Source organism: Cuculus canorus, chromosome 7 (genome assembly GCF_017976375.1).
Source record: "Cuculus canorus isolate bCucCan1 chromosome 7, bCucCan1.pri, whole genome shotgun sequence".
NCBI classification, from domain to species: domain Eukaryota; kingdom Metazoa; phylum Chordata; class Aves; order Cuculiformes; family Cuculidae; genus Cuculus; species Cuculus canorus.
This window is the reverse complement of record NC_071407.1, coordinates 6,040,850-6,060,528: the sequence shown is the minus strand read 5'-3', so window position 1 is coordinate 6,060,528 and position 19,679 is coordinate 6,040,850. Positions and strand designations below refer to the sequence as shown.

The following is a 19,679-nucleotide window of genomic DNA, read 5'->3' as shown; positions in this document are numbered from 1 at the left end:
GTACACACAGCTGTGTTTCAGGGCATGTTGATAAACAGCGGTCCCTGCTATTTCGTAGCTGGCAATCATTCAATTATCATTCACAGTAGATTTTGATCTCCCACTGGCTCTGAGATTTCTAAAAAGTCCAGACGCCTCTTCTTCAACTCTCAGTAGCAAAAGAGGCAATAGGACTGTAACTCTGTTCTCTCGGTGTACTTCCTCATTTTTAGACGTTGTTGTGTGGGAGTCTGAACACTAAAATAGAAGGAATTTTTTAATCTCTGTTAAAGAACAATAAAAATAATTGCTCTTTTTTAATATAATGTTCATTTGCTTCATACGTTTTCATCTCCCCAGTTTCATTTTCTATTGTTGTGCTTTTACCTATTTTGCCAGATATTTGAGAGAGCTATAGAACAGGTCAGCTAATCAAGTTTAGCTGTAAATGTAGGTTCCCTGTGTTCTAATGAACTACTAAAAATTGTTATTTTCAGTGAGTGACATGCAAAAATATATATGGTATAGCTATGCCCTATGTACATGCTGTATACTGCTCACAAAGTATTTGGGCATCCATCCCGGTGGTGGCTGCTGTAAGGTCAGTACAAGTTTTGTATTTAAGGGGCAAGAGCATATTTCTTTTACACAGAATCACTAAAGGCACATTGTTCCGTATTACAGCTTTTTCTTTAAACTACCATCTTAGAAAAGCAGTGAAAGAAAGATATGTCTGGGTTTCATTTCGTAAAGCATCAGAAACACAGCACATGGCTCTCTCGTCCTCCCTTGATGCCCTTGCTAAGATACATAACCAATAAACATGCACGCATCGATGGGAATTGTGGGTACCATTTTATATAGATCCTACATGCAGTCCTTTATTTGTAAAGCTTTTGTTCTTTATCCTGATTCATCTTTGTTGCATCAATGTCTTATCGTCTATGGGTTTCATAGTGAAAACCAGACAAAATATTTTTAAATTTCAGAGCTCCGGTGGTTTTCTTACATGAGAGTTTGTTGTGGGCTAAATCTCAACTTGATTGACTTCAATGACTTTAGAAATCTTTCTCCTTTGTGCGGAATGGAGTACATTTGCCTCTTGCCTTTAATGGGACTCTTTTCTCCCCAGCTTAGAGAAACAGATGCAAACCTGGGGAAGAGTTCCAGGATCTTGACAGGAATGTTGCGAAGGTAAGGCCAAGGTAGGGACACTTCTGCTCTATCTTTTTTGCCTCTGTCCCTCCGTGCTTTTTTTTTTTCAGTTTTAATTGAACCTCAGCATTTTGCTGTCATACCTGAATCTTTTTATCCAGGCTGTTGTCTAGAATGTCTTCAAATTTATGCTGGTAGTGAAGCAGGCGTGATTAGATAGAAAGCTTTACCACAGCCGTAGAAGAATTTGTAGGTAAACTGGGGGATTACGCTTTGCTCAATAAATTCTCATCTATGTTTTTTTGTATTTGGTTTGGATTTTTTTCTGTGTGTGTGCTCTAAAATTAAGCTTTTTGATGATGATTTCCCATGTTCCTTATTCTTGGGTGGTTTAGGTGTTTTCAGGGTTTTTCTGTGTTGCATTTTATGTGAGAAAGTTTGTGGATGTCTTGGGGCAGCGTAGATTTGCACACAGAGAAAACGTAAAGATGATCAATTCTGTCTGAAAAGATGGGGCAGACGCATTGTCAAGACTTGTGGTTGTTTCATGTTTCTTCTGTGCTTTCAGTGTTATGAAGGTCGTACCCAGGATCAAAGTGCAGTGATAGAGAAGGGAAAAATTGGCAACATCTTAATAATCTATATGGGACTGCAGGGAGGGAGTTATCCAATGATTACTAGCCACCACAATTACTAGCCAATAAGTAGCCACCACAATTAGCTTATTTAAAAAAAAAAAAAAAAAAAAAAGAGGTTTTAGTGGGTTTTGATTTGTCACTTGGTTTGGAAAATATGAAGAACAAAATTTACTAAGTTGCTGTTATGTCTCCTCAGAAAAATGTCTTTGTTAGTTCTTTGTACACCCAGTTGATAAAGGTTAAAATGACTGGACCTCATACCTTCATTCCACAGATTTCTTACAATTCCAACTCCAGACTGTAACATATAAAATTCTGTGATTAAGAGTAATATGTAAATGACACGAGCTAAATTCAAAATCCATGGAGAAAGGAAGTGGCAATTGAAAGGGATGGTTCAGTGCCTGTAGACAATCAAAATAAACTATATAAAAAAAAAAAAAGAACGAAAGAAAAGACACAACCAAACCCAAGTCTCCCCAGGAAGGGTTCTGCAACATGAGCTGTAACGAATATTCTGCATATGTCTCCATTTTGTCAAATCTCATTAAAGGGGTTTCTTGCTTTATGTCAATTGAGCTGTCTAAAAATCATTCATCATTTTAGTGTAAAAAAAAATCATGCAGTTATTTAAATAATATCATATTAATGTTAAAGTTCAGCTGTCATCTAATAGTATGGCTTAATCAGACATAGCATTTAGGAAAAATAGTTTTTTCGGGCTTTACTTGGCTTTCAGGTTGGCAGATTCAAATAAGGATTTATGGGTTTCTAAACCAATGTATTCTTTCCATGTTTATGCTTGAGGTACCTCAGGCTTTTTTTGCAGCACCCTGTAGTCTGTTATTTTCAATAAAATAAAGTATCTCATATTGTGTTTGAATACATTTGCAAGTAATTTGGAGAAGCTGAAACAAAAACATATGCTGTAACCTTTGACTTTGTTTTGTGTTTGGGAATCACAGTTAGGAGTCCTGGTTTATAAGGGCTCCATAAGCCAAATGAAAAGTACGATCTTTCTGAAATATACTTGGGCTCTTCTTTTCAGACAAAAGGATTTTGTAGTCAAACACCAAGCTGTCATCTTTCTCTGGGTTAGAAAGGCACTGGATTTCCTCTTTGTTTAACAAAAATATTGAGCCAAGCCACCCTTCTAGATGAAAGGCAGGTTAGGATTTAAGCCCAGCACAGGTAAATGTACCAATAGAAATGCCTCGCCGTAGATCCAACTTGCAGTAGGAGATGCTTAGGATGTTATTTAAAACCGTGCAATGGAAAGACCTATGTGAATTCAATTTGTTTACTGTTGGGTAGAAGGCTCTAGCATCATCCCAGCCTCAGCATCGTCCCAATGTCATTTAGTCACAGGAATAATCATAGAACACAGCCCCCAAGAAATCAGCGCAAATTAGATAAATACAATTGAAAGAAAAATAATTAGCACGGATTGGCAGTTGTGTCCTAATTTCTGCATACTTCAGCACATACAACACAATGTCTCACTTAATTACTGGAACCAATAAAAAAAAAACATGCTGGAGGACTGTTCTTCACGTCATTATTATACAGAAAACTGAACCTTGTTCAGCTTAGTTGCTGCTCCCATGATATGTATTTGCTGATATGCTTGAAGTCGTATGCCAGGCTAATGTCCTGTGCATCAAATTAATGCCTACCTATTTCTGGGTTTACTGTCTGGGAAAGGTAAAGCAGCATCTCTACTGAATCTGGCCAAATATGTTAAGAAATCACATATTTGGACAGCTACAGAACTAAATTATTCTCATGTTTTGGGGTATTTAGGTAAGGACATTTTTGTAATAAATATTTTTAAATATTCTCACTTTGAAATGAAGTACACATAATTTTTTTTCTGTAAATAAGCCTAATGAGATTCCATTAAACTAGTATTTTTCAGTTACAACATGGCATTACTACATGTATATTGGCATGTTGATAATGTCACAACATTAATCATTTCCCTTTACGTGCATGTATAGCTTTGGATATCCTGACATGTTATGACTCCACTTTAAAACTGTGAGACTCTAACAGAAGATCAGTGTAGGTTTTCTTACAGAATTTTCAAATAATAGGTTTTAACCTGAGGAAATGGCATCTTTTGCAGTCATGTGCAATACTGCTGTCTCAGACATCTATGCGTTGGCTTCTACCCCAATGTGAATTGTGCAGCACAGGGTGTGATAAAAAGAAGCTGAAAAGAATGTATTTTGAAAGATCTTCAATATTTTGCCCATATCCTAAGCCAATATCCTAGAAAACCTTTTAATAAAAGAATTTGGACACTCTCCAAGCCGCGCATAGCCCAGTGGGAAACAAACAAACCTAGAAGTAACCAGATAAAAATTTCAGTAGATTTGAATCTTTATCCAATTAGCAGATAAATCCTATCTACCCCCCTTCAAATTGCAGAAGAATATTTTAGAAAAATAGCTGTTACCCTCCAGAATAACTGTTTATTCTGTCTGGTTCACCAGGAATTGATTTTTTTTAATACCAAAAATTCTCTTTCAATCTTAAGATTTCAGTCTTCCGAATTGTTGTCAATGGTGCTTTGAGAAGCTCATGAACACATCTGCTCTTATAAAACACTTAAAATTTTATTTCCAATGGGACAGAGAGAATACTTCCACATGATAGGAATGAAGCAATAAGTCTCCATCTCTCAGGTGATGACTTATATGACTTGCCAACAGCTGCGTGACCAATATGACTACAAGCAGAAAAAGAATGCCTGCCCCTCCATGCTACTTGTAATCAAGCTTCTTCACTCCTTCCCCGGAAAATTCTGGTAGTCTTGCTTCTTGCATCACTTCTAGTCAAACTTCCTTGTACTTTTGAACTCAAGGACAGTTCGGAACTTACAGTTACTTTTCAACGTATCATAGAATCATAGGACAATGTAGGTTGCAAGGGACCTCTAGAGGTCATCTGATCCAATCTCCTGCTCAAAGCAAGTCTGATTAGGGCAAGTTGCTCAGTGACTTCTCCGGTCAAATTTCAAACACATCCAAGATGGGAGATAATGAAGCATCTCTAAGCAATCTATTCCAGAAGCAGATGAAATAAGCAATTTTTCCAGGTATCTAATTGAAATTTCCTAGCATCCAACTTGTGTCCATTGCCTCTGATGGGATTTAACACGCGTTTTAGAATTGACCTTCAGAGTTTGGGCCTCGATAGCAGTCATTCCCAGCTGTTCTCAAACAGCTTCAACAGTTGTGAAGAGGTCTCTGTGATCATTAGGCTGAGATAACATTCAGTGTAGAGCAATTCTTCAAACAGAGTGTGGGATGCTCCACCACCACCTGTTGGCCTTGTCAGGTGGCCACTCAGCAGTGGATGCACAAGAACTTTTTTATTTGCATTCTCACACTCCTAGAAATGTGAAAAGTTAATTATGTCTGTCCTGCCTTCCCTCTTGACTACGAAGCCCACATTTCTGTATGCAGAAAAGTAGCAGTAGAGACAGTCACGTCCCTGTTGAGGAAAACCAAAACAAAGAGTGAGGGTTATCTTATTCCCCTATTGCCCTACTAATCTTTGTTTCCATCCCCAAAATTCCGTAATAAAAAAGATTTTCTTCTCAGCTAGAGCCTATCGCAGATATCCTAGCAGAGACTGTTGAGTCTCTGCAGTTTTCTGGAGAAAGGTCTTCGTATCGCAGATATGGAGTGAAGTTTAACATACAGTTAGATTTGCCGTGTTTTCATGCTAGCAGAGGAATTCCTCTTTCCAGCAGGAACTTTGCATATTTGGTCTCAAGCCAAAAGAAGTTTGAGTAGAATTTCTTTCAGCAACTTTTTGGTACCTATATTTCTATTTTTACTTCAAGTTATATTTCCACACTGAATAATGATTTGAAAAGTAAATGCCGTAGCAACATACCTGCTCTGTGTTGAATATTTACAGTTACAGCTGTTTATTTTAGTAATTTATTCTTTACTCAGAAACATATTTGAGCATATGGTTAACTTCAACTAGAGGAGCGATTCCCTTATCTCGTGGGGGGCAGAATAAGGGGGGAAGTGAGCGGCAGAATGATTCCAGGTCATCTCTTGAAGCAACACAACTTTTATTGTGCTTCGTGCTCAAGGCTGATTACAGAGCAAACCCTGTCCTTAATATTTCTGTTGTTAAGAAATATTAGGAAACCGTAAATACCAGTAGGGTATTTTAGTGCTTGTTACTGTCAGCATAGGAACATTATTTTTCAAAAATATCCTGACTTTTAAGCACCTAATAGAATTACTTTTTTCCTATATTATTGTACATATTTATGTTTTAATATGCAACTAATCTTTATCAGTTAGGAAGTGTTGAATCTCCTCAAAAGGAAACTGATAAGTTTTGTGGTAGTGCTAATCACAAAGTAGTCTTTGGATAAGGAACATAAGGCTTGTTATTCCAGGTTAAACCTTGGCATTAATTAGTACCGTTCCTCACTTAGTCTCTGGCTCTAAAAAGGAACCTTGTTTCTTTATTGAAATGATGGACAAAACATCTGGAAAATGTAAATGTAGTGTCAGCAAAATTCCCAAAGGTAAGAATTCTTCATCAGTAAGAGTCCAACCAAAAAAACAGGAAATGTACCTCTAGGTCTGAACAGCAATTTTTAAATAGTATGGGACACTATGGATTTCCTGTTCTCAATTTAGGTACAACGTAATCTCACGTATGTAAGATACATTTATGATTTTTAATAATCAATTGAGAGCCATTTTATAAACCTTATTCATCCTTCTTGGACAGTGTATGTTGTTTCAAAAGTGCTTTTGAAAAATCATTCTGACGCAATGTTAGAAATACTTTTTAGTTCATACATCACAGAAGTTGCAGAAGTCTTTTGAGCTGCTGCATGACCACCATAGCTACAACAAGCGGTGTACATGGAGAATTCCATGCCAAGAAATTGAATGTCTCACAGAATAGGACCAATTTTAACATCGCAAGCATATAGTCATGATTAGTTTAATACCATCTTAGCCTTTGCCAACCTTCAGCTGCAGCAGCCTAAGTGACACAGTTAAGTTTACTTCAAACCTGGGGGAAAAAAAAAAGAAAAAAAAAGCAGCATCATTTTTGATCTTTACATTTTAATAACTTAAGTGTGGGGGATAAAATAATTCAGTGTTTTAATGTCCTTGTACCTTCTAGGTGGCCTTAGAAGGATATGTCCTTCATTCATAGAGAAGCATTTGTTTTGTAGCATTGTTTTATTTTCCAGATTGTTAGAAAGCTTTTGTTCACGTGTCATGCTGCCTGCACTACATCCATTACGAGCAGGGCGCTCAGCATTCTTTGGACAATATTTCTAATTCTCTTTTATTTCATTCCTTTTTAAAATGTACAATGGCCTTTGTTCTGTCCTCTCCATTCCCTCTTTTCTATCATCTGGAATTACTGTCTCATTTGCCCCCCTTCCATCTACTTGGGTCCAGCTGAACAGCTGGAAAGAACATTATCTAAAGCACATTTGAGTTGCTGCAGGAAAGCAGTGTCCCAGCGGATAATTATCCATGCTAGTCCTAGACTGCATATAGCGAGAATGTAAAGCATTGTAATAGGCTAAATATCATGTAACCCTTTGCGTTTGTTCTCTGTATTGAGATATGTTGACTACCATTAAGCAGCTCTGGCCTAAAAAGGTTGAGTGCCATGAGTGAAACAAAAGGTATTTCCTAGTCAGTGTTGTCATGTCTGAGCCACAATAGATGTCCCATGACACGCTTTCATGAGAAGGCATGTCTTATATCAGCATAATCAGTGCTGTGCTTTCTTGCAATAGTTACAAGTAGTTTCCAGTTGGATGAGTTCACTCTGACATGATATTCAGGAACGGTGAAGGTAGTGAAAATATTTTGAATGTGGTGAGATTGTTTATGCGAAGCAGGGTGAAGTAGGGAAACTGTTAGCAAAAGCTGACATTGGTAATTGCTGAAATAATTGGAGGCAACTCTTCAGAAATAAATGAAGTCAAACTCCTTATGGCTGTTAGTAAATTAAGGATCATATTGTTCTTGACACCACTCACACTCTAACTGTCACAGAACAGTATGTGCCAAATTTTACACATTCCATTTACTATGGAGTGTTTAAGCCACGAATTCCTAAATGTAACATTTTCTGATGTCAAATCTACATCACATCTTGCTATATGGGTCGTTTCATTTTAATCCACAAATATACCAAAAGAAATAGAATAATCTTGGAAGTGATCTCAGAAAAGTTCATCCCTTTGTGTTCAGGCAGGATTGACTGTCCCTGTTTCAATCCTGGCAGATATTCAGCTGGCCTTCTCTGCACCGGTGAACATTCCCCATGTCTTCAATCAAACCGTTCCAGGTTTTCCCTAATGTTTAGCCCATTTCTTCCTGAGTAGACAGACAGCTTTTATGTGATGGTGCATTTGAGGAGATTTCTCTGCTCTGTCGTGGCCCATGATTTCTGCCATGAAAAGAAATTTCAGCTAAACTTTTCAAGAATTAGAGAACATGAATAATAGTGTAGAGAATTAAATTATAGTTTCTGGTTTTTGTCAAGCCAAACCTTTAGACAGAATTCAAGAATGTAAAAGTGGAAGACTTGGATAGTGTTCCAACAGGCAAATCCTGGAAGCTCAGCTTCTCCAAACAGTAGCTTCATGTGTAGGTGTCACTTTGCTTTCCAAATAGAGACACCAAAATCAAATCATTTTAATGACATTGTCTATCTGGACTAAAACTAGACTTTATACGAAACTGATTAAGATTAACATTTGAAACTCAAGCGAGATCAACAAAATACAGAGACTTAACTTTTTTTTTGTTATGCTTCTAAACATTTCAAGAAAAAGGCAGTAATATTGTCAAACAAATATCAGAACTTTGAACTTATTTCTCCCATCCTCTCCCATAAACACACCAGCGTTTTGGACAGATCTAGCATTTAGAAACAAGTGGCAGGAACAAGAATTGTCTTGCCTAGTCTTCTGTCAGGTTTCTGCAGGAGCTTTGTTAATCTTTATCCGGTAAAGAAGCTCTTTTGTGCATTGCGATTATGATTTCTAGTAGCACTTGGCACCTTTTGTGCCACACGTGATTGAAATTATCGGCTTTTAATAAAAGCAAAGTCAATTCAGCTTTCCAGCATAATTCTGATCACACACCAAGGGCTTTATCTTTAAGAAAACAATGAAGTCATCAAGCTGATTTAAAACTGCTGTGATATGAAAATGTTGTCCTTATTAGCTAATCTTTTAGATTAAGGATTTAATCTGGCTCATAGCAGCAGGTCAGAGTTTTGGCTGTGCTCAAGAGACATAAGAGATTAACTGACCAACAACTGGAACAAAAGAAAACTCAGGATTTGGTGAGTAAGGTTTTTTTTGCTCAAGTCAGCCGCTCAAACTCTGCCACAATATCCACGACCTGAATTTGCAAGTCATACTCGTGAGAATAGTTTGCTCATCCATAGCCCTATTATTGAGGATTTGTTTTCATTTGAGCAAAGTTTACCTGGAGGGTAGGAGGGTGTTGTTTGTTGTTGTTGTAGTTTTACAAATGAGGCCATAAATGATGACTGTGGGAAATTAATGCTAAGGAAAACCAGGATCACTTAGAGCTGGTTGCAGATAAATTAGTGCTGCTGTGGTGAAAGACCAAAACTAAAGCAGAATTTATATCCTTGGGTAGCACGTAGTTATGTTGTATTGGACCTTTAAAATCTGCCGAAAAAATATTCACACATTGCTAACCTGCTGAGCATCTGTCTGAAGAATAACAAAGTCATGAATGAGACAGTGTGGTCTTACAATGGCAGATTGTTTAGCTTAGTTGGTGAAAGGAAGGATGAAAACTTGCTGATTTTGGCGGGCTCTTTAACTAATATGGAATATTTGAACCTAATCAAGAAGGCAAAGAAAAGTCAGTGAGGAAACAGAGCAAAACGAGGAAGATGGAGAAAAACCGTTTTACCATAAACACTGAGATTTATGTTCTCTATGATGTCTGTGTAGCTCTAAAGTAATCAATTGAAAATCATTGAAGTTGTTTCTGAAATATCTAGAATAATGTAAACAAGGGAGAGTCTCTTGAAACCTGCTTGCTTCAGACAAACTAATAAGTTTTCCATGCTAGTGCTCCTTCAATCTTAGAATCAGGATTATAACTCAGATTTTTAAATGATATTTTAACATTGGTTTATTAATCAGGTTCTTTTGAAGACTTGAAAAATCAGTCAATGAATTTGAATAGTCAGGAGCTACGATTTATTAGAAGTGATATAGGTAGTCTCCAGTTTCAAAACATAGCAGAGGAGTTTTTCACTGATCAAATATTAACATTTTTCCAGGAGCGCTAACATGGCTTAGCTTGCAGGATCTCACTATGTAGCATTTAGTACCTAAGAGTTTTTGTTTAGCTTGGACTTTGCTATATTAACTAAGCTGTAACCCATAAGGCTTTTGGAATAGTTGCAAGTTAGAACAAAGTCTTAATCTTTTCTTGTTTAGTAGATCTGCTGATGGTTTAAGATTACAACACTAATGGATTATTTTTCTTCTTGAATAAAAATAAATATTGAAATTATTTTTAATTTACCAAGTCATAGTCCTGATAAAAATGCTTATGCAGCCAAAAAAAAAGCACTGTATGTTTCTCCGACATGATTATCATGGCTGCAACTAATGCGTTTAAATAGGGAATTGTTTGAGAAACATGATTCTAAGTGTGTCCAGTCTTGCCTAACGTTGCAAAGCAGATGGTTGGCTTTATCCACGCTGAGAAACTTCCTTGCTGCTTTCTGTCACTGCTATAATTTTTTTCCAACACAGTTTTCAGTGTGAATGGCACACACGTGTTGGTTGTGAAGGTGGCATTCTTTCAGTGCTGCCTTAAGCTAACTGCTCGTGGGGCTTTGTACCTCGTTTGTGAACAGCTATTTATATTACAACACCAGTACAAAGCAATGTTTCACATTAGCAGTTTACCAGACTATTACACCATTGTGTTTTAATCCGCTGTAGGTGGATGACGAATATGAGCTATCTGTTTTATTTAATGATATAATCAGAAAACAATATATGCAGTTTACACATTTGGTCATTATAGATGCCCATATTGTTGGACCCTGTATTTACATTGTAAATTGGTGTATTCACACATCAGCTCGTTGTGGTTTAAAAGGCTTGCTGTGTTCATAAGATGGTACAAAGCAAGCTCAGTGACTGCTCGAACCCAGCGCAGGTGGTCGAGCTAGTTGCCACACAGATCAAAAGTCAAACAACTGTGAATCTTCCTTTGAAATGGCATTTAGAAAGACAAGGCTGGTCTTATCTTCACAAACAAGAAAGAGTTATAGATATACATCATGAAGTTCTGAGAACAAAAGGGGGTTTCATAATCACTGGGCATCAGAAAATCCAGTACTGCAGACTTCTGTGAAGACATCTTTGGAATATAAAGACTATCTTATCTTCCTGGACAAAATTTAAAGGGGTGAGTCTGAATTATTAAATATGAGAAAGTTCAGTGATTCCAAAACTTTGGAGACAAGAAGTTGCCTGCTCTCACAGTCCATTTAATTTTATTTTGAGCGATGCTTAAGCTGAAAAAAACAAGCAGCTACAGCAAAACCCAATCTTTTTCAAGGAAGAGAGGTGAATGGGTGTATTTGTACTAGAAGCAAAGGGAATTGCTCAAGATTTCCATTTCCCTAAAGTATCCTTGGTAAGCACCGAAAAATAGCCACTAAAATACATTAAAAATTCATTGACATGCTGAATCTTGTCTGCTAGCACGTTTTGAAGGAGATGGATGATCATACAATCCTGTGTTAATTAATTTTCATTTTGGTGTTTACGTCAGAGCTTGTGCTTAAGATGCCTTAAAGTATTTATTGGAGGGGTCAGTCTTGTTTCTCATTGTGTTGCGTGAGGAAATATCATTTGGTTTGTTGCTGGAGGAGGGCTTGACTGGCATTGCCAGTAGGCAGCGGAGGGAAAGGACTTGTGGAAGTGGTGTGGCTAAGAGTTGGTTTGCAGGTCAGCAAGGCTGGAAGAGTAGTCTTCAGCTTAACAACACAGCTGCTTGACAGTGGTGGGTCTGCTAGTAAAGGTGGAGTTCTATGAATGCCACTTCTTTAGCTCATTTTGAGATCACGTTTTAAAAAGCAGAGTGTCTGTCAGGGTTAGATTTTTGTCATTTCTTGCTGTATTTTTCTTGCTGTATTCTACTTGTATAAAAAACTAGCAGCAAATAGTTAATGCATAGGAGATTTTCATATTATGTTTCTACATAATGCCACTGTATTGAATATATTCAGTAACAAATTGTGTACTAAAAAGAAGAGCGTACGCTTTCCATTCAGTGTTACAAATGTGAAGACGTAGCTTTCTAAGTCTTTAAATCTGTTTCAAAGGCATGATAATTATATTATTTTTTTTTTTTTAATTCTTTGGGTGGGAAGGAAAGAGGATCTTTTTAATGGGGCTTTTTAATACTGGCACGAATTTTAGAGATAAAGTATTTTCAAGGGCATGTGCGAAGAGAAGAAAATATCTCACTTTATGAGCCGTTATAAATGCTTTCAAAATATACAGTATTTTCATGGTTGAAATATTTAAAATAAAACAAAATAAGACTCAGTTATAAGTGTTCTCTTTATAGGCTTTTCATATCTGTATTTCATATAAGTTGAATATTAAGCATTGGCATGTTTCCATGTGCTTCATGATATACTGCCTTCTGATTTTGAGATATTATATAACTAACTTTTTTCTGATCTTATAAAGGTTGAGGTTTTATTTTCCCCCATCCTAATCCAGGAAAAACAATCAGAAACTTGACTACTAATGTTTGAATCCTGGCTTTGTCCTGAGTGGATCTTGGGTAACTCTGGACACATCTGCTCCTGTGCATCTCTAAAAGAGGATAATGTTCCATATCTCCGGAAGCATGCCAAGGGAAAATGCCCTTAATTAATCTATGCATGGTCCTCACATGACAACCTGATGAGGGTTTGTGAGTGATGGACAAACTGATAGCAGTGCCTGTCCTGATTTGGAGTTATGGCTTAAATGGATTTAAAAGAGGTGAAAGAGAAGCATGGGAAGAATTTATACTGGAGGGATATGGAGTATCTGATTTCCCATAACAGTCTATTACCAAGTACATACCTGCTCTTCTTAAACTGCTGAACATAGATATTAGAAGGAAGGGATATCAATTCTTTGTTGTCTTCTTTGGATAATATAATTTTGAGGGCTACAAGTGACAGGATCATCTTTCCTTGGGTGACGTTTTTTGGTGTGTTGCAGACAGAAAAGAGTAATTAGGTTGATTCAACAAATAGAATTAATGCATCCCTGGAGACACAATGATTAAGTGTACTTACAGAAGAGCAGTCATGTTAAACTGGATGCGCTAGTCCAGGCAACTGCTTCTTCCTTATCAATCTCTCCGTACTGCTCATGTCAGAACTTATGTTCTTATAGATCGCGGTGGAGTGAGATGTATTATTGCTGGCTGCTATCAACCTGAAAGTAATCAGTACCTTACAAACATCAGTTAAGCATTTTAGTGTTCCTCAAAGAAGAAATGTATCCCTACAAAGGTAATGTTCTGTGACTTATGATCACAGCACTGTAGTTTCCTTGTTCAAAGACGTGGAGGAGAGATGTGTAGACTTGGGGTAAAGTTAACTTACTTCCCCTGTCCAAAATTACTGTTAGCACCATAACCTCCTGTCTCTGGGGAAATAAAAAGAAGCATAGTTTGTTACAGAACATGGATGAATAAAGCCATGAAAGATAATCTAGGAATACATAAAAATTCAATCTCATGTGTATTAACTTCATGAACAAAACCATACTAGTGAGCCTTTGAAATTCCATTATGTTGCTATTCAACTTCTGATTAAGGAGAAAATAAAATGTGGATTTCAAGCACACATTGTTGAAACATTCAGTGATATGATGCTGTTCGTACCTGTCAAGTTAGAAGAGTTTGTTGCACAGGTTTTGTAGGAGGCACACGTTGAAAGCTAGAGTAAAATGAAGTTTGAATGTGATAGCTTATAAAGATGGTGTGGAGTTCTTCCTGAAGAGTATTCTCTATAGAATGTCTTCTGTGCTGGTGCACTTGTTGGTTATATTTGAATGGTCTTCTTTGAGTTATTGATAGTTTATTAAAGTTCTCACAACAAGCAGTGGGAGAATTAGGCTCTCACTTAGAATTAGTGGGAGAATTAGGAACTCATGCTAGTTCCATCAGATGATTCCTCTTTGAGGAATCTAAGTGATCAAATGAGGTAAGCTGTTCATAGTTCTTCAAACGGGAATTGCTCAGAAGTACTTGCTTCTTAGTAAATTTCCGGTGTCCTCTTTGAAGTAAAATGGAGTGGTTTGAATTATGTGATACATGTATACGATGTTAAGAATAATTTAGTATTGTTTTATAATAAACTACTTAAACCGTATTAGCAGTGTTCCAGATGTTTAGAAGTCAACTAAAATAGGAATCTCATCTCAGCCGTACCCACCATAAACAGATGATGCATAGGTGCAATAGGGAATTTGAATGAACCCAAAGAAAAGGCAGTGTTGCAAAGATGCTGTGTCATGCTCTGTTTCAGGCTGTGCTTTTTGTATGCTTATAGTTCTGTTCATTGAGAGCGATGGAAAAGCTGATGCCCAAATGCTTGTTTTCTGAATCTGAGAGGAGGAAAAGGTGCATAAAACACCAGAGAAAAGCGTTATTTTATAAATGTGGAGACTAACTTACAGTACAGTTTCCATTTCGTCCTGTTGCTCCACTGACCCAATTAAATAAAAGTTTCGTAGGAAAATACTGTTGAGGCTGACCTGATGATAGAACCTGGTTGGAAGGACTCTTAAACCTCAACCTCCTCTCTAAACCATTGAGTACTGAGAGTGACTTTAGTTTAAAATCCAATGCATGCTGTTTTCTTTCATACAAACCCTGAGAACATGTAATCATCACTTAAAGGAATGAATTCCTTTGTGAGGAAGAAGCCAAGAAGTGGCCTGAGAGAATGCCTTCCCGCATGGAAAGCCACCGCCTCCTGACTGGATGGCTTCCATGCTAATGCATCTTTCAAGGGGACCTCTTTGTCCTGCATTGTTACTCGTTTGGATCTTCTTTTATTTCAGTCTTAATTATCACTATCGTGGGTTGGGTTTTTTTCCTAAAGTCATCTGGAAAATAGTGGTTTATTGCATATTGTTATGTTTGTCTAAAGACAATTGCACAAGCTTGAAACTTAATCCTTGTAATCTTTCCTAGTAGGGAGAGTTTGCGATAAATACTGCTGTATGCTTGGTGGGAGTGGATCTCTTCTTTTTGATCATCTGTGTCTAAATGTTGAGTAATACTTAAGGGAAAATGTTTGCAAAACATTCCTTAGATGATTATTAGATTATATTTTATGTTTGATAAAAACTGGAAAATTGTGTAAATATTTGCTTAACATCCCACCCCTAAAGCAATTTATTTCCTTACTGGCCTTCAACCCTCTTGCTCAGTGAATGAGATCAGTCACTTTCTGTTTATATTCAGTTTCACTTTGCAGTTTTCATGTGCGGGTAGTGCGATTCCCCACTGCAGGGCAATATTTAAATAATAAGTTGGGAATAAAGAGGAAGGAAGGGAAAAAATATTTTTCTAAAATATTACCCAGTGTCTTCCGATATTTTAAAAGTAACCACAGGGTATGATTGGACTGCTGGCACGGGACATGGTAATGCCTGGTGTTAGAAGAAATTTCAAAAATGATCCAATCCTCCTTTTCTATAAATTGTTTGTCACATAATAAGTAAGAACACTTTATACATAGTATGTTCCTATGGCTACCGTTCAAATCAGCCTTTGACAAAAGTGAGCATGTGTTGAGATAGCTCATGCTTGCAAGGGGAAATCACTTTTGCGTCTTGGATACTCCATAGTCATTGAGTTTTCTGGAAAGTGCTGACTTTTTCACATAGACAATGCTCAATACTCACATAGGTCAGCTGTTTGACCTGGTTGTCCATCTGAATTTTCCATTTTGGATTTATATAGATTATGGATCTCATAACTAGAGCTCAACTAGATAGGAGGAGGGGCTTAGGGTAACATTGTGTTGTGGCAAAAGAATCATCAGAGTAAATTAATTTAAAAGATCGAGGACAGTTCTCTGCACCAACCAGTGCTGAAGCATTGCTCTCATACACTCCAAAGTAGTTGCTTCAGATGCAAGAAATCGTGCAGTTTCTCTTGAGTCTTCTTTCTTTCCCACCATGCTTTTGCAGTTAAATATTGGATGAATATTTTTTTTCCTTCCCTTCTCTTTCGTTTTGTTTTTGGTTTTTAAATGTGTTGCATTTTCCTTAATATGTAGCAGCTGATTTTTCCTCTGTTGGCTCACTTGTGCACAGAGGCAACCCTCCTTTCAAGGGATAAAGTTCCAACACTGTTGTTGATTATTTTAATAGGAAATCATCTGTGGGGTAAGACAGGCTCTCCAGCTTCTTTCTGGAGAAAAAGAGATGCATGTGTGTTAGCCAAAGGTAAGACCCTTCCCTCTGTAATGTGGATGGACTTACAAAGAAAGCAGACACAAAGGCACGTCTGCTCTCACCACACTCACGAAGACCTGAATGTCAAGAGCAGCCAACCTCTGACAGACAGTCCCTTGGGAACACTACTGGCCTTTTTCACGTTGTGATTTGCTCTTGATGCTGCCCATAAAGTTGCGGTCAAGAAGATCTGCTGCTCCTCTGCAGGACAACAGGCCAGTTGTTTTCCAAGAGCTCTTTGTCTTTCTTTTTTCCACTCACTTCATCTTACCTTCCCAAAGTTTGAGTTCTATTTCTTGCAGGAGTCTTTTGCTCCCTCTTCATCCCCTTCTGTGATTTTCATAGTCAATCTGAGGTGGTTTTGACACCTTTTGACAAACTCTTTCTCTTAGAATCACAATGTGGTTGCCCTGAAAAAAGGCAACTTTCTTTTCTTCCCTCCTCTTTATGGACTAGAGGGGTAATGTGTCAAAGCTTGGTGTAAGCTCACAATAGAACTTTGTCCTCTTTCACATCGTTTGCCAAATTACTACTGTTGTGGCAACAGCTGTAACCAAGCATGGTGTCAGCTCGTTTTGCCATAACACAACTGAGTGCCAATAGTTTTAATGTAATGTGAAACACACACTCCCAGGCAGTGCAGTGCCGTATCCGATTATTAAATTCCTTGAAATGTCATCTGGATTTTTTTCTTTTTTTGCATCAATCCAGGTCTCAGAATTGGACAGTGTTGTGATTAAAAGAAAAAGAACAGAAAATTCTCTCGTTATAGTAAACATTTCCAAGAAAACTCTCACCCTGAAGCAGACAGCTCTGCTCTGCTTACATAGACAGCAACTGCAAAGACTCTGTGAAGGCTATCAGGGTGGAGGCTGTAATTGTGACTACCAATTGTTTGCTGCTCTTTACTGCAGCACTTTCACCAGTGACGATAAATGCTGTTTATTTTTAGGCTTCTTATTCTGAACTACTTATAAAAACTAAAAGGAGGGAACCTGGTGAGGCATTTGTTTCTAATACTTTGCTTACAATGTGCTCGAAAGCACGGAATTCAGCATTATTGTTAATGATTGAAGCATTCGCATTTAATTGTGTAAAGCTATTAAAAAGCTCAATATTACTACTTCTTGGGCTCAGTCCATTAATATAACAAACATTCCGAAGAAATACACTGGAAGAAGTTGAACAAGGTCATAGATGTTCTGTGTTGAAAGAGCACCTAATTCTTTTTTCCAAGCCTTTAAGAAGTAGGGTCTTTTAAAAAAAAATAAAACAACAAAAAACACACACCAAACAAAACCTTGTGAGGTGAAAAGATAAAAGGCTTTATTGGTTTAGTTATGTTAGTTTGGCTTTTTCCTGTAATTGCTGGGGTTGTTTTGTTCCTAAAGAGGGAACGGATGCCAAGCTGAAGAGGTAATTTCTGAGCAGTGTTTGGAGATATTGTGAAAGTTCTCAATTTTTCTGTAATAAGAAAAATAACACTTCTCTAATGACATTGTGTGTTGCATATTGCTCTTTTGTAGGCAGTTAAGTGCAGCTGGCAGCAAGTACTTGAGAGAAACCCAGGGCTGAAGGAACAGTGTAGGGGAACTTGAGTAGCCCTGAGTACCTGCAGACTGTAAGCACTGACTCCTCTGGATGCTGTCAAGCAGTCCTTACCTTACGTCACCGTGGATGAAATCAAAAGAGATCCTTTACATTTGATACCAGGTGTCTTTACATTTGAATCCAAACAGGAAAAAGCTCTAGGCTGCATTGGATTGAAGCTGGATTGGAGGTGTTGATACTCCAAATAGATGTGGATGTCACTCTCCTTGTATCAGGTGGGCTGCCTATGGGGCTTATTTCCCACTGGTAGTCACAGGAGTTACTTGCACAATTAAAAGTCCAGGTTTTTCTGACCTGTAAGGAGCCGTAGCAGAGCTCTGTAGTTGTAAAGTGTCATTACGTGCTCAGAAGTGAAAAAATTTTTACTACAGAGGCGCTCAAACCAGAAACCTAAATGTGGTTATTTCTAAACCTTGGAATCTGTATCTGCATCTGAGGGCTGCAGGTTACGTGTGCCAGTAGTGTATTAAGCCAGTGTATGACATGGAAACTTCCCTAAAACTCATAGTATTCCACATCCCGGTGCGGTTACAACTAATCTCTGCAGGCTCTGCTAGACAATTTCCAAGGGAAAAATTTGTTTAATTTAATATCTAGCCAACCCGCTGTATATCTTCACGTCTCTGCGTACTGTTTGAACCTGTATCAACAGAAGCAGCGTGTGCAGAAATAATGTGCTGTGTCCCAAAATGACTCGTTTGAAACCTTAACTTGGGAAAAATAGCAACCTGAAGAAGGAGGAGCAGTTCTGTCTCTAGATCTGCACAGGTTTTTGCTTCTGTAGTGATGCTGCAGTCATGGCATTTTAAAAGGATAGGGTTGTTTTCAGTCCAAAAGCAAGTTGATTCTTCATGCATAGTTGACACTATTCGTTGGGCTGATGAGGGTAAATTTTAGGACAAACCGCAGGAAATGGCTTGGAGAGGTGGAGGATATTAAGAAAATATTGTACTGCTGCTTTAGAAGTAAAATGAAACACTTTAGGCTCCATTTTCCCATATGATGTTAAAAGCCGTTGTTTTGATAAGCTTTTTTGAAAAAAAAAAAAATATTGCAACTATTGAAAACAAATGTGCTTCAAAACATATAGTTATTTTTTGTAATCTAACATATAGTTGGTTTTTGTAATCTCAGACCAAGACAAGTCACATGAAAATCCCCCTCTTCTCATGGAGGGCAGCCTGAGATTTTTACCTTTTTACTCCATCACCCTGGTTTGGGATGAATTGTGTCCCCTTGAAAGTATTGCTTTCCTGTGTGAGCTTGTGGGAGTGAAAATTGCTCGACTTCTTATTTATGGAAGAATCTACTGTAGCTGGGAAGTGAGATGCAGCAATAGGAAGAGAAATAGCACTTCTAAAGCTGACAGACTACATTCACTCGGGTATGTAGAGAATAGCAACAGCAGTCGTTTGTATTGAGAGAATTCTGTTCTTTCTCTCCTTCTGTGCCCCTGTTGCAAGATGAGCAAGGGCTGACCTGAACTTTTGTTTGTTTGTTCTACTGTGGGGTTAAAGATTCACACTCCCCTTCCCAAGAATGTTTTATTATGTTTTTGTAAGGGGGGGAGTTCAACTTTTGTGAAGGCAGAAGAAAAATCCTTATCCAATATAAGAAACAGCTGAACTAGACCTAAACTGATGGATTTATATTTTTTTTTCAGCTTTCTACCTGTGAAGAATTGCAGTATTTTTAGGGTGAAGGGTGATTGTGGAAAGCAG

At 37.6% G+C, this 19,679-nt stretch overlaps 1 protein-coding gene across 4 annotated transcripts in view; it reads left to right on the top strand.

The window, feature by feature from the left end:
* Positions 1-19,679, top strand: part of VTI1A (vesicle transport through interaction with t-SNAREs 1A) — a 277,855-nt gene that overhangs the window by 166,803 nt on the left and 91,373 nt on the right. For 2 of the 4 annotated variants that reach the window (XM_009570579.2, XM_009570578.2), the window contains one exon: positions 1,112-1,173. In XM_009570579.2, coding sequence (XP_009568874.2) covers positions 1,112-1,173 — 62 coding nt within the window. Of the gene's footprint in view, positions 1-1,111; positions 1,185-19,679 lie in introns of all 4 variants that reach the window. The other 2 variants (XM_054071515.1, XM_054071514.1) reach the window with 1 other exon arrangement.